Raw genomic sequence first — 14,080 nt, forward strand, 5'->3', positions numbered from 1 at the left:
GGGTTTTCACACAGCTGAATAAACATCAAACAGAAAACTGATTAAACAGAAGTGTGAGACGGTCGAGAGTTTAAGTCAGCGCCCGGTTATATTTTAGATAGCAAGGAGAAGACGGCAACATTTCACTCTACCGAGGAAGCTCGTGACGTACTACCCGGCTTTCTTTAGAAAGGCCGGGTCCTGAGGTGGAAGCAGCCTCTGAATTTGGACACCCCCGCTGTTTCCAGGCCAGGTACATTGGGTAGGATGTTTTTCCAGGTAGGATAGATTCCCAGAACACCGGCCAATAATAACGGTGACATTATCTAGAATCGATTCTAGAACATAAATGATTGGTATCGGAGGAATCGATATTTCAGGATCGATCCGCACATCACTAGTTAGCAGGAAGTTAGCTCGCTAGTTTCCACCTAAACATGATATAGCATGTTCTGACTGAGAGATTTCTGAAAAAATTAGTTACTTTTGTAGGGTTACTGAAGTTGGACTAGCTGGTATATAATGATGTGCTACGTGATCACTAGCGACACAGCTATGTTAGCATAACATAAACACAGGGAAGCTGGAGGATGATAAAAGTTAAAGTGAGGGTTCCCGATGATTAGGGACCAATGCAATGGCATGGCAGGATGCTGTAAATGGACCAAACTTCAGTCAGGAGAACAACTGAGATAATCCATCCACAATACGAGGTTAGTCATTCATATACTGCAACAAAATGGGAATAGAACAGCTGCGAGAGAATTCAACATTAATGAATCAATGTTACGGAAGTGGAGGAAGGACGGTTTTTGGCTTTCCTCATATTCCAAAACGTTCTTCGTCTCTTCGCTATTGCTGTCGCCCGGCATAATTTGCAGATGATATTTTTCTGTTTAATCTCCTAGGACCTGGCATCCACATACTGTATGTTGACATCACATTTTGTGTTGTCTAGACCACAATAAATTTTGCTCTACAACCACCTGATATCCACTTACAAGGACATTATACTGCCACTGTTCTATCGAAATTTAAAACGAATGTCCTCATATGTGGATATCAGGCCCTTGTAGAGCAAAATAAGGTAAAAAGATAATTCTTTATTTTTACATTCATCAGGTCCCAATCAGCCCAAATAGCAAAGAGAAATTAAAAATGCATGCCATGAAAGAGTTTGGGTCTCAGGAGATTAACATCCAACTGCTTAAACCCAAACCAGGTGCATATTACCAACGTCACAGCGGTTTTCTTTATGAACACCTCCTCCTCCCCATGCTTGCAGCCGCTGCGATGCTTTCGACCAAACAGGATCAGCTTGATGACACATTGATCAACATGGGCTATCGCGTTAGGGTGGTATAGTCAAAATCTCTACCATTGGCCAAATTCATATTGTTTCTACCGCATACCGTTTATATCGCCCACCCCTACACACACCCACACTGTAGGAGGTGCTAACCTTAAAGCTTAACTATGGTCATTTCCTTGTCCATTACCAGGTTCACAGAAGAATCTAGTAAGTCCATCACAGGCTCACTCAGATTACAACCTTGATTACAGACTTGCACATGTTTTCAGATTTGAGGCTCAGCAGGAGGAAAGCAGGAGTCTCTGAGCAGCAGCCCAGAGATTCAAAAACCTCATCCTCGCTGCTTTGAGCAAAATCAGAACCAACCTGTTAGCTGGGGAGACGGGCAAGAGGAAACAGGAAGTGAAATCCATGCTGGCATCACTGAGCTTGCTATTTAAACCTGCTGTCAGTTCCTGATATGCAGTCACAGTCTGAGTTACACAAATGTTTTCTCTTCTGTTTCAGGGCTCCCTGAATGGGCTGCCGCACTCATCGGTGGTTTTATTGTTGTCGTTTTTGTTGTTGCTGTTGGTGTTGTGCTTAAGGTTAAAGGCTACAGTTTGAAGAAAGGTGAGTTTTACTAATGTACTATTTTAACATTCATCATTTATTGCCAGGGATATCACAACTTTTTTTTTATAACTCCCTCATATTAGGTCTTATCCTTTGATTTCTGTTGAAGAAGATAAATACTTTATTTGTATTAACTCAGTGTGTGACCAGTGTAGTTGTGTTTCTTGAATATTGTCATTTCCTTCGTGCAGATTCACAAAGAATGGAAAATGGCCCCTCCTCAGAGCTGGAGAGAAATCTCACCTCTGAACAACCTTAAAAACTGTGAAGTAGTGGTCTTTTTAACCAGTTTTTTTATTTTTTTTTTATTTAATCAAGACAGGAAAACAAGTTGGCGCTTTTATTTGTATTTATAATCTTAATAGGTTGTATTTTGTTTTTTTCATTGTACTGAATTACTGATTTATCTCACAGGCCTCAATATCTGGTTATAATATGGACATTGCATGTTTTATGTTATTTTCAGTCTTAAAATCACTGTCGAGTGATGAGAACATTGTAACCGTCCATCCATCCATCCGCTTATTCTTTTTCAGGGTCGCGGGGGATGCTGGAGCCTATCCCAGTTATCATAGGGTGAGAAGCAAGGTACACCCTGTCGCAGGGCTAACACACAGAGACAAACAAGCATTTACACTCACATTCCCACTAACTGCATGTCTTTGGACTGTGGGTGGAAGCCAGAGTACCCGGAGAGAACTCCACACAGAAAGACCCCGGCCTGAGGGCAGAATTGAACTCAGAGCCTTCTTGCTGTAATCGTCCCCATGTTAATATATGCAGTGCACATGTTTCCATCATTGAAACCTTAGTTTGATCATTTACTGATCATCTCAGTGTTTCCTCCTTTGCTGCAGTTTCATGGCTCCTCCTCCTGACTCCTTTCTCATTTTCAGTACAAATCTGCATTTGAAAGATTTTCTAATGACATGAAGATGTTTCAAGAAATCCTCTTTTAAATGCACCCAAGACAGTATAAGGTTTTATTTTAGTTGCCTAACTTTAAGCTTACAGTAATCAAAACTTGCTTCCAAACATGACTTTAACAGTAATTATACTGTCTTGCTGAGATATTGTTAGAATAATATATTTTGACTTTTTCATGTCATCATGATATCTGTTCTTACATAAAAGTGTGCAGCTTTATAAGTAATTTGCTGACCAAACTTTCTCTGACATTCATGTTTTTAATGAGGACAGTGATGGTTTTTTTTCATCATAATAGATTAAGATAATTGTAACTCGTACAGAATTTGATGAATAATGAGAAATGCAAAATTAAAATTACCCAAGATAAAAAGGACCCTTAATGTTATGACTGGAGAGAACTTAAAATATCAGTTTTGTCAGTCAAAAGCTGTCATACAGATGGTGAAAAATCTAAACTTCTCGACTCATATTTAACTCAGGTTATTTAAACTTGTACTCATGGAATACTTGATTAAACTGAACCCTCAGCGCTTCTCATGTAAATCAATGTGAATATTTTGCAGATATAAAAATATTTTTGTTTGCCAAGATACACTTGTGCTCTAGTATGTAGTTGTTGGCTCATTTGATATGTTTTTATTCTTTTACAAGTTATATTTATGCTGTTAATTGTTGGTGTATTTTTTTTTATTTTTATATTCATGCCATTTCAGAGAAAGTCTGAATAAGAGATGAAACAAACTATTGTGTCTACTATTGTTTTTGGTGTATGTGTTTCTTTAAATATTCATAAAGAGAGGAAATATATTAATGTATCAGTCAAATTCGAAAATTATTCTTATTTTGAAGCAGTTGTGCTTTGATATAAGACATTTCGAGGCCAGGAAACCTTTTTTATAAAACATATAAATCCAGGACTCTTGTCCTCTATTCACTGATTTCATCCACAAAATAATATCTGGTGTATGTAGTGCCTCTAGTCAGGACCAGTACAATATCGATTTCAATAGAGATAATAGACATCTTGGTAGGTTTGGAAGGTGGTTTGGATTTAGAGATTTACAAAAGGGGTTGTCTCGAAAGTGAACAACTGGGATCTTTATTGCCTCTGTACAACTTGTCAACAAAAACAGTCACAGTCAACAAGTTTCCATACAAATAGTGTTTTTTCTCCTGGGAGAGGGGGGGGTCAATAGCAAAATAAAAAAAGAAACTGAAATGAGAACAGTTGTATTGAATTGTATTGGAACTCCATTAAATAAATAAAACAAATTAATGTCATCCCATGTTCACTGAGACCCAAACAGCACTACTGTAAGGAGGTGTCAGTATGCAGACCCTATTGTCTACTACCGACTACCTGGGTAGGACTAATAGAGCGTAGTGTTTGTGTGAAGTCCAAGACACAGCTTGCCTCAGTTCTTCTCCATAATCCGCTCACATTGCTGGCCACACCATTTCACAATCATACAGAATCTAATTTGGGCTGGGTTCTCCAGAATCCTTTCAAGCTGTTTCTTTTTTATATTTTGTTTTTAAAAATGAGCTCATTAACCTCTTTTCCTCCAAAAAGATCAAATATTAACCATCATGTATATCCAAATATTTCAGGTTATACCTTTTGTAGTGGCGATTACTTGACCAACCAAACATCCAACAATTAAGTCTGATTTTGCCTTTCAAAGTAATGGCCATTGAATTTGCCCATATATGATCTACTCTTTTAAAAGCTTCAGAATGCTCTGAGAAGAAAAAATCTTTTTTCCAAAAGATAGTTTCACTCTAGATCAACAGTATCCCCTTTTTTGTGCCTGTCCTGTTTGGTTCAGTAGCCATCAGAATTATTGTCTGAAGGCCAAGAAAGATGCCCATCTGATATAGTGGATCATCACGGCCTTGCCGTATTGGTTTATTAATTTACCTTTGTTGTTATTATTATTTATTTTATTTTATTTTCAGTTGTTAAATATGGGACAGACTTGGCTGGGGGATAGGAAAGGGAGGAAGAAAGAGAGGAAGGGGAAGAAAAACAGAGGGGAAGAGGTGACAGTGAGAAAGGGAACTTTCTCAAAGAAAGACAAAGAGAAAACAAGCAAAAAAGAGCAACATAATAACATAACATAATTTCCTTTTTAAGCCCTGAATTCTGAATTTATTGAAAGAGTAGTTCAAAAATAAAAATTCAGAAGGCTTTTATGTTGAAATACAAAAGAAGATGGCTCTAATATTGACATGCTAGTAGAATACAAGGGTGTGTCATTTGGTTCCAACATTAGTGTGTAAACAAGACTAAATGATATTTTTTATTGTGTACTTAATTCACTCGAAGTTAGCTTTTATTTTGAAAGTAGGTTTCGAATGCTTTTATTTTGAAATCTTGTTTCCACACAGGGAATGTAAAATAAAGTGGAGGCTGGCTTGACTGCAATTCTCAAATTGGAGGTTGGCTCGACACAAGTTGCCTTACTGGAAGAATACATTCAAACCTCGGAGTGGTTCCTAAACATTAGATCCTACTGAGACAAAATGGGTAAAAACGATCAGAAGCTGAGCTGTGAATGGAGAACACGTGAAGACCGCATGGACGTGAGTAATTTCAAGATAAAGTCCCAAAGTGCTTCACAGAAGCAGGAACGGACATACAACCTGAAACAAACTAAATCAACCAAAAGCAGGTTTAAAAAGATGGGTTTTTCACTGTTTTTTAAAAGAAATAACTGAGTCCACAGATCTCAAACTTGAAGGGAGCGAGTCTGGGAGCCACTGATACGAATGCTCTGTCACCTTATGTTTTTAACCTTGTATGCTGGACAACAAGCAAGCCCTGGTCACAAGACCTCAGGGCATAAGTCTACATTCTTATTGATCCTTTTTATTCATTGTTTCAAACCGTTTTTGACGAAAACATCCCGAGTGCTGAGTACCGGGTTCCGAAGTTAGACGTGGATATGAATGAAGTGCTTTAGAAGTAATAAAATGATGGTATTTTGTGTTAAAGTGGTTAAAATAATACACAATCGTGATGGCTTAAGGCTTTTTTTAACCTATCTCACTGGGTCGTTTCTAGACAGGCATATATGAGGGACAGACAGAAATGTAAAGGAGAGGCGGGAAAGTGGTGGGGTGCTCTGAATAACTGTCTTGATGCATGCTCAATCATCCAGGTAAGTAAATCTCCAAAAGTTGATTCTGTTCATCTGGACGTAGCGTTTTCACTGGAACTGACCTCCCAGTCCATTGTTCCTTCAGTGGGCTGGTTTCAGTCATTATGCAAATGTACTGTTTATAAGACTGGGGAAACCTGGAGCCAGCTGAGACTGAATAAGTCACTTGGATGAGTGACGAAACGTTTCTCCCATTGAAAACGCTTCGTCCAGATGAACAGAATCAACTTTTGGGAGACTCTGAATAACTGCTTTGCCTGTAATTGGATTACGCTTTGTCAGGCCTCTACCTCAAGAACGGACCAACTTGGCCCATCTGAAGGCTTCTGTTGGTCTAGCTCTTAGGGACACTGAGCCACGCAAACCCCCTGACCACGTTAAGGTGGTAATTCTTCAGGTTAAAACTGAAAGATGAAATAACATAAAATAAAATAGTCCTCATCCGATTAATAAAAACTAAAAACATGACATTTACCTTAATTTGATGGCCTATATTAAATATATTCGAACCCAGCAATAACACTATTGCCAATATTGACAAAACTAAAAAGGGTAGGCCAAGTTTTTAAAAATAAAATTCAATTCACTAGGTCTTGAAAAAAAAACTGAAAAATAGAATAAAAAGATAAAAAATATTCATCCTGAGCTTTACAACCAACAACATAAAATTCATCTTAATTGGATGGCATAATTCAAATAAATTTTCAAAATAAAGTAGGAATAAAACAAGACCTCTCAATATAGCCAGTATTTACAAAACTAAAAAGTGTTGGTATAGTTTTTTTTTTTTAAATTCACCATGTCTCCTACTACAGTGCTCAAACCACTGTGTAGAACGCAACTTTTGAACTTCTTATTTTTTTGTCTTGTTTCAAGCTTGTTTGTTTCGCAAGGAACTGAACTCTGTTTCCAACTGAACAGCTCCACTGTCCTTACTCCTCAATCCACTCTACAACAACAATCTCCTGTTTCTCTTTCCAAAAATTCATACAAATTCCTTCAATCAAAGTTATTTGTTATGGACTTGTCATGGGCCAAAGTCACCAAATTCCTCTTTCTTTTATGTAACATGGTGCGACCATAGGGGGTTAGGATCTATGACACAGCATTAACTTTCCCTTTGTGAGCTGCTGGAAGCTGGGGTGAAAAGTGAATAAGCTTTACTAAAGTAACTGAGATTACATCAGTATATGAAACGATGAAACTGTTGGGTGCAGAATTGAAAGCTGGGCGGGGCTGTCGTGGTCCTTCAGTCGGCTCTGCATCAGCCAGGCTCAAAGAAAGAAACACTTCTCTACCAGACTGAAATTGTGAGACGAACAATGGACTAGTCCCCCACTGACTGTACAAATATAGTAGTATTTTTTTTAGCTGTTAATTATCTTACGAGTCGCTATGACTTTGACGACAGAATCACTTTACTGATTCATTCACTGACTTATCCCTGTTACTGTTAGCAAACTAATTTCATTAGTAGAAACAAGAGCCAGTTTATTAACAAAAAATTTCTGCTCTGTATTGGAAGAAAAAACCCTGAGTGGTGGTTGTTATTGTTTTTTTGTTTATTGGTTTTGTTTTGTTTTTTAAATTGGGTATGAGGAGGGTGTTCGGTCCACACTCCAAGCCAGTTAGTGGCGCTAATGCAGCACATTGTTGTTGTTTTTTTCCTACCTTCCAGGTGCCATTGCTTTCACCAGAAGCTGTAGTACGAATTCGTTTTTGGGTTTTTTTTTATGTTTAGTTTATATTTAATAACGTCGCCTCAAAGTTGGACCTTTACATAAGTGTGTGTGAGCTCCTTATGTTGTGCTTTTTTAAATCAGTTGTTTTTTTGTTGTTGTTTTTTTACTGTAGTTAACGTGAAAGCTAACCCGGTAGATATTAGCAATAATAATATCAAGGCAGGAGGGGGAGGCCTTGCTTACTTACAAAAACGTGTATAACCGAGGTTTTATTAGCATTTAGTGCCATCGGCTGCTGAAAGCCTTTACAAGATTGACTTGTAGTGCCGTGTTGGGCTACTTTACAGGGCTTTCATATTGCAATTCATTGGCTGTAAGGTTAGCTGTCTCCATCGTTAGCTTGTAGCATACTTGGCGCACGTCTATCTCACCATGTTTTGTTTCTGTGGATTGAAAGCACACTTTCTGTGTTTTCTTGCCCTGGTTTTTGGAACATCAGGACATGAGAACGGTAAGAAAGATCATTGCTTATTATGTAGATTGCATTTATAACATTAAAGCGTGCCAATGAGCAGAAGTTCCAAAAGTACAGAGTTGAAGTACTGATTCGACTTCTTTATTCGAGTAAAAGTAAAAAGGAAAAATTAAAAAAACTAAAATAAGCAAAGGCACTGAAATTTACTCAAAGTAAGAAGGTAAAGGTAGCTATTTTTATGCAAAACTTAATGTGCCTTGTTCTATATTAATGGAATAATGGAATCATATTGGAAGTTCAGAATAAGAACTTAGTTACATTTTAATTCTAATTGTACACAGGTTAAATCATGGGTTCAGTCCATACATTGGTTGTAATGGCTCAGTGTGGGGGAAAGGATCATAACTAACAATAATTTTTATGGAGAGCTCCAGTAGATTTTCTTAGTGTACAGGCTGTGATCAGCTGACCTGCTGCTCCTTGTTAATGTACACAGCTTAATTCAGCCAGATGTTAGCAGATGTTTCATGAGTTGTCCTGGCTGATTTGTATCCTCACTGACAGTACACTGTTTATGTTGTCTTTATATTAGACACTATGAAGTTAGTATGAAGGTGGAATTCAGTGAAAGAATCTCAGCACCCAGACCCAGTTAAAATTCATGTGAATCTCTGCTACACTTTATGTAAGACAAATGTGACTATGAACCACAGCCACTGTGCAGCAATCCCACACTGTTCTTTACTTTAGATCCATCACAGTGCAGCAAACTAACCTGTTTATCCTGCACTAACCTGCAGAGTAGGGCTGGGCGATATGGCCTAAAATCAATATCATGAAAAATTGAGCAGTTAACCTCGATAACGATAAATGGACGATAACCACCCCAAGTGCCAAAAAAACAAACTTTTTTTTTTTTTTTCTCATTTGATGGGGCTGTGGCAGGCAGCATAGTTCCTCCAGTTATTTTGATAATATTATTCCCCCTAGACCTATTCATTGCAATTATATTATTACCACTTTAAAGGTAAAATGTGTGAAGTGATGTAAAATAATAATTTCCTGCAAATGCAGTAACAAGCCTGTTTTGAATATGAAAGCAGTAGAAAGTAGGTATTTGTTTAAAAATGTAGGGAGTAAAAGTAAAAAGTAGTCAGTAAAGAAAACTATTCAAAGTACACTACTACTACTACTACTGCCTTTCACCTGAGGGTGAAAGGCCGCCAAAGGTAGATTTGTACTTTGTTACTTCCCACCTCTGCTAATGAGACAGTGTGTCTAACATGAAGTATTATTGCTGGAAGACTTTTGTCCGTATGACATGATTGCATCACACAGTTTCTGCAGATTTATCAGCTGCATCTGTGATGGGAATTTTTAATCCACCACATCCCGTCCACGCTTCTGATTATTAACCCTTTCACGCATAGTGGTCACTACAGTGGACAGCCATTCAAAGGCTATTTTCTTGTATATGTGTCAGTGTTGATGGTATACTTGCACATAGGGCTGTGCAATATGACCAGAATTTCATATCCCGATATAAGACATTTATCGTCCCGACAACGGGGACCACCGTTACCTTCACCCTCCACATCCTCTCGAGCTCTTCTCTGAGCCCTTGGTATTTCTCCAGCTTCTCGTGTTCCTTCTTCCTGATATTGCTGTCATTCGGAACCGCTACATCGATCACTACAGCCGTCTGCTTCTGTTTGTCTACCACCACTATGTCCGGTTGGTTAGCCACCACCATTTTGTCCGTCTGTATCTGGAAGTCCCACAGGATCTTAGCTCGGTCATTCTCCACCACCCTTGGGGGCATCTCCCATTTTGACCTCGGGACTTCCAGGTTATACTCGGCACAGATGTTCCTGTACACTATGCCGGCCACTTGGTTATGGCGTTCCATGTATGCCTTGCCTGCTAGCATCTTGCACCCTGCTGTTATGTGCTGGATTGTCTCTGGGGCATCTTTACACAGCCTGCACCTGGGGTCTTGCCTGGTGTGATAGACCCCAGCCTCTATGGATCTTGTACTCAGAGCTTGTTCTTGTGCTGCCATGATTAGTGCCTCTGTGCTGTCTTTCAGTCCAGCTTTGTCCAGCCACTGGTAGGATTTCTGGATATCAGCCACCTCCTCTATCTGCCGGTGGTACATACCGTGCAGGGGCCTGTCCTTCCATGATGGTTCCTCTTCTCTCTCCTCTTTCTTGGGTTTCTGCTGCCTGAGGTATTCACTGAGCACTTGGTCAGTTGGGGCCATCTTCCCAATGTATTCTTGGATGTTCGTTGTCTCATCCTGGACTGTGGTGCAGACACTCACCAGTCCCCGGCCCCCTTCCTTCCGCTTAGCGTACAGCCTCAGGGTGCTGGACTTGGGGTGAAACCCTCCATGCATGGTAAGGAGCTTTCTTGTCTTTATGTCAGTGGCTTCTATCTCCTCCTTTGGCCAGCCTATTACCCCAGCAGGGTACCTGATCACGGGCAGGGTGTAGGTGTTGATGGCCCGGATCTTGTTCTTACCATTCAGCTGACTCCTCAGGACTTGCCTGACCCTCCGCAGGTACTTGGTGGTTGCAGCCTTTCTAGCGGCCTCTTCATGGTTCCCATTCGCCTGCGGGATCCCCAGGTACTTGTAACTGTCCTCTATGTCTGCAATGTTGCCTTCTGGTAGTTCAATCCCCTCAGTTCTGACTACCTTCCCTCTCTTTGTTACCATCCGACTACACTTCTCCAGTCCGAACGACATTCCAATGTCATTGCTGTATAGCCTGGTAGTGTGGATCAGTGAATCAATGTCTCGTTCACTCTTGGCATACAGCTTGATGTCATCCATGTACAGGAGGTGGCTGACAACTGCTCCGTTCCGTAGTCGGTATCCGTAGCCAGTCTTGTTAATGATCTCACTGAGGGGGTTCAGGCCTATGCAGAACAGCAGTGGGGACAGAGCATCTCCTTGGTAGATCCCGCACTTGATGGTGACTTGTGCTATGGGCTTGGAGTTGGCCTCTAGTGTTGTACGCCACATCCCCATTGAGTTCCTGATGAAGGCTCTTAGGGTCCCATTGATCTTGTACAATTCTAAGCATTCCAGTATCCAGCTGTGGGGCATTGAGTCATAGGCCTTCTTGTAATCAATCCAGGCAGTGCACAGGTTGGTCAGTCTGGTCTTGCAGTCTCGGCTGACTGTTCTGTCTACCAGTAGCTGGTGTTTTGCGCCTCTGGTATTCTTGCCAATTCCTTTCTGTGTCCCACTCATGTATTGACCCATGTGCCTGTTCATCTTAGCCGATATGATGCCTGACAGGAGCTTCCATGTAGTACTGAGGCAGGTTATTGGTCGGTAGTTGGAGGGGACCGGTCCCTTCTGGGGGTCCTTGGGGATCAGGACCGTCTGACCTTCAGTTAGCCATTCCGGGTGTCTCTCGTTAACTAGCAGCTGGTTCATTTGTGCTGCCAGACGCTCGTGGAGCTGACTGCTATGCACATATAGCTGGAGTCCACACAAGGAGCATGGGACAATTAAATATTATCAGAAGAGAATGTTGCAAGCACTAGAAGCTAGGTGTCTTGGTTCTTGTGTTGTTGTTTGTGCTGTGCTTTATTATTTAGCTGCATTGGCTTCATGCAGGCCCACTGTGCTTGGATGTAAAAGCTGCTTTCTGCTCTTCTCCTTCCACTCCTGTGTGTCCTGATTTTTGACACCCGCCTCCTGAATTAGAGTTGATTAGCTGCAGAATGAATCCTCTTCCTTTTCTCGTTTACAAACTTCTTTCTGTCTTGTTTCACAACTGTGTGTTAGTGTCATGGGGGAGAAATGATCGGTACACTATTTAGTGACCCAGGGCCAAATCTACACAGTGACACACGCTAAGCATTTAGTCTAAAATATCTAAAGATCTAAATCTTCTAACGATAGTTGATTTATGTGCCTTTTAGTGTAAATACGCTTATTTAGGAGTTTAAAATCGAAATACATTTGAACAGTAAAGTGGGAGGTAAACTGGGGATTCTGGGTAATTTAGGAAGCATAGCATGTATGTAATCTGTTGCATTTCCTGTTTAAACACTGATATAAATCTGCTTCTTCCTCAGGGCCAGAAGTCGTCACAGTGGTTGTATCAGAAGGAAGTGACGCATTCTTGCCCTGCTCCGTCAGCACCAGCCTTGTACAGGAGCTCTTTGACTGGAGAAAGGATCAGAATAAACAGGATGTATTCATGTATGAAAACTACAGTCATTACAACAACGGCCTTATAGGTCAACACGACCAGTTCAAAGGACGGGTCTCACATTTTCAACAACAGCTGCAGTTCGGTAACGCCTCGATTGTGATCAGAAACACCACGATCAGCGACGGTGGAAACTACACCTGTCACTTTCCAAATCTGGAGCCAGAACAAATATTCAGCATTAAACTTGTTGTTCGTAAGTATTGTTTTTCCTTCTTCTTTTTAAGAATCCTAAAATAAATGAAACTGAAGAACATGCCTCCTACCTCTCAAATTATCTATTTGCTACTTAGACCCAGTGGCTTTTAAAAGCAGATTATATGATTAGATTTGCATATAGTTTTTGCATTGGAAAAAACATTTTGCCGGCACTGTAAGAATGAGAAGTTATTGTTTGTAATACTACATTTTTATTCTTTCTTTCAGGATACAGTTTAAAAGACAGAAGAAGAGAAAATGCACGTGAGTGATGTTACTGGTGTCTACACCTGTTTGTGCTGCAACTCTGTAGGCCTCACCCAAAAAGAATATATTTTCATGTTAAATTTCTTTCTTTCACATTGGGGGAAAAAAAAACGTTTAAAAGATTCAGCGCCAACGTTTAACATAAAGCGCCCACAGTTAACACATTTACACCCTTATTCTTTCAGGGTTAACAGGAATTTTTGAAATACAGCATTTGCTCCATGTCTTGTAGTTTGTGACCTTGCAAACCTGCTACATGCATAAAAGTCTGTTTAACAGATAAAAGGCTAGGGTTAATGAGATATCAGTAAGATCTGTGTTGCTCTGTCATGTTAAGACCTAACCATGATGTCACTGATCTCTACGTCTGCACTCTTTACGAGCCAAATCAGATTATTTTTCGGGCACATGATCCAAGTTTGATACAAATTCTCTGTTGAAGAGACGTTTTTGAGCTGTTGAGCTGTACATTAATAATACCAAAGAAATGAAGCCATGCTTTAAAGTTACAGCAGCGCAAACAGTGTAAATTGCATGATCACAGGAATCGCATGTATTTAGCTAGTGATGCAGAAAATGCATAAATATCTATTGTAACAGATTGATCCCAGACTGCTATCAGATTTGATTAACATAGCTGAAACTCCAGCAAGTCAAACAGATCTGTCAAGCGTAAATTAAGTCATTAAATGTAACTTTGCTCTAGCCTTAAACTAAAGTGATTTCTACTTGCCCTTCACCAGACTGTAGAATATTGTCAGACCTGAAAAACCGAGGTAACCTCTAAAGTTTAGAGCTTCAGAGCTCTAACACGCACCTGCCAGGTTAGAAATAAACAACAGTTAAATGTGCTAAAATGCATGACTTCATAAAATTCTCTCAACAACAGAGGAAAGCAAATTAACAAATAAAATTCTTGACCACTGTCATACCTGTTATGTCTGACTGGTTTTCTTGAGGCTGACACTAAGAATACCTGTCTTTGTCAAAGTTATTTCTTAGTATAAACCTCAAATCACCACATCACATTTTAGAAATAATCAGTGCGTATGTCCTTGAGAGTTTATAAACAGAGTTGTAGCACTCATTGCAGATGTAGAAATCAATGACATCATCAATCATTTTCTCTCCACTCATCCACTGACTGAATGATTAATGTACATCATAGGTGTCAAACTCTGGCCCGCGGGCCAAATTTGGCCCGCAGCCTAATTACATTTGGCCCG

At 39.9% G+C, this 14,080-nt stretch overlaps 2 protein-coding genes across 5 annotated transcripts in view; both read left to right on the plus strand.

The window, feature by feature from the left end:
• Positions 1–2,547, plus strand: part of LOC102209927 (butyrophilin-like protein 1) — a 38,739-nt gene extending 36,192 nt beyond the window's left edge. Inside the window, exons 7-8 of the mRNA XM_005754649.2 lie at positions 1,799–1,903; positions 2,098–2,547. Of these exons, the coding sequence (XP_005754706.1) occupies positions 1,799–1,903; positions 2,098–2,165 (173 nt within the window). The 3' untranslated portion in view covers positions 2,166–2,547. The remainder of the gene's footprint in view (positions 1–1,798; positions 1,904–2,097) is intronic.
• Positions 2,548–5,257: 2,710 nt separating this feature from the next.
• Positions 5,258–14,080, plus strand: part of LOC102210232 (butyrophilin subfamily 2 member A2-like) — a 12,799-nt gene continuing 3,976 nt past the window's right edge. For 2 of the 4 annotated variants that reach the window (XM_005754650.1, XM_005754652.1), the window contains exons 1-3: positions 7,684–8,193; positions 12,253–12,585; positions 12,816–12,851. In XM_005754650.1, the coding sequence (XP_005754707.1) occupies positions 8,115–8,193; positions 12,253–12,585; positions 12,816–12,851 (448 nt within the window). In that variant the 5' untranslated portion in view covers positions 7,684–8,114. Of the gene's footprint in view, positions 5,423–7,683; positions 8,194–12,252; positions 12,586–12,815; positions 12,852–14,080 lie in introns of those variants that run through there. The other 2 variants (XM_013907928.1, XM_005754651.1) reach the window with 2 other exon arrangements.

Source organism: Pundamilia nyererei, unplaced genomic scaffold (genome assembly GCF_000239375.1).
Source record: "Pundamilia nyererei isolate P.nyererei 1_Seehausen unplaced genomic scaffold, PunNye1.0 scaffold00616, whole genome shotgun sequence".
NCBI classification, from domain to species: Eukaryota; Metazoa; Chordata; class Actinopteri; order Cichliformes; family Cichlidae; genus Pundamilia; species Pundamilia nyererei.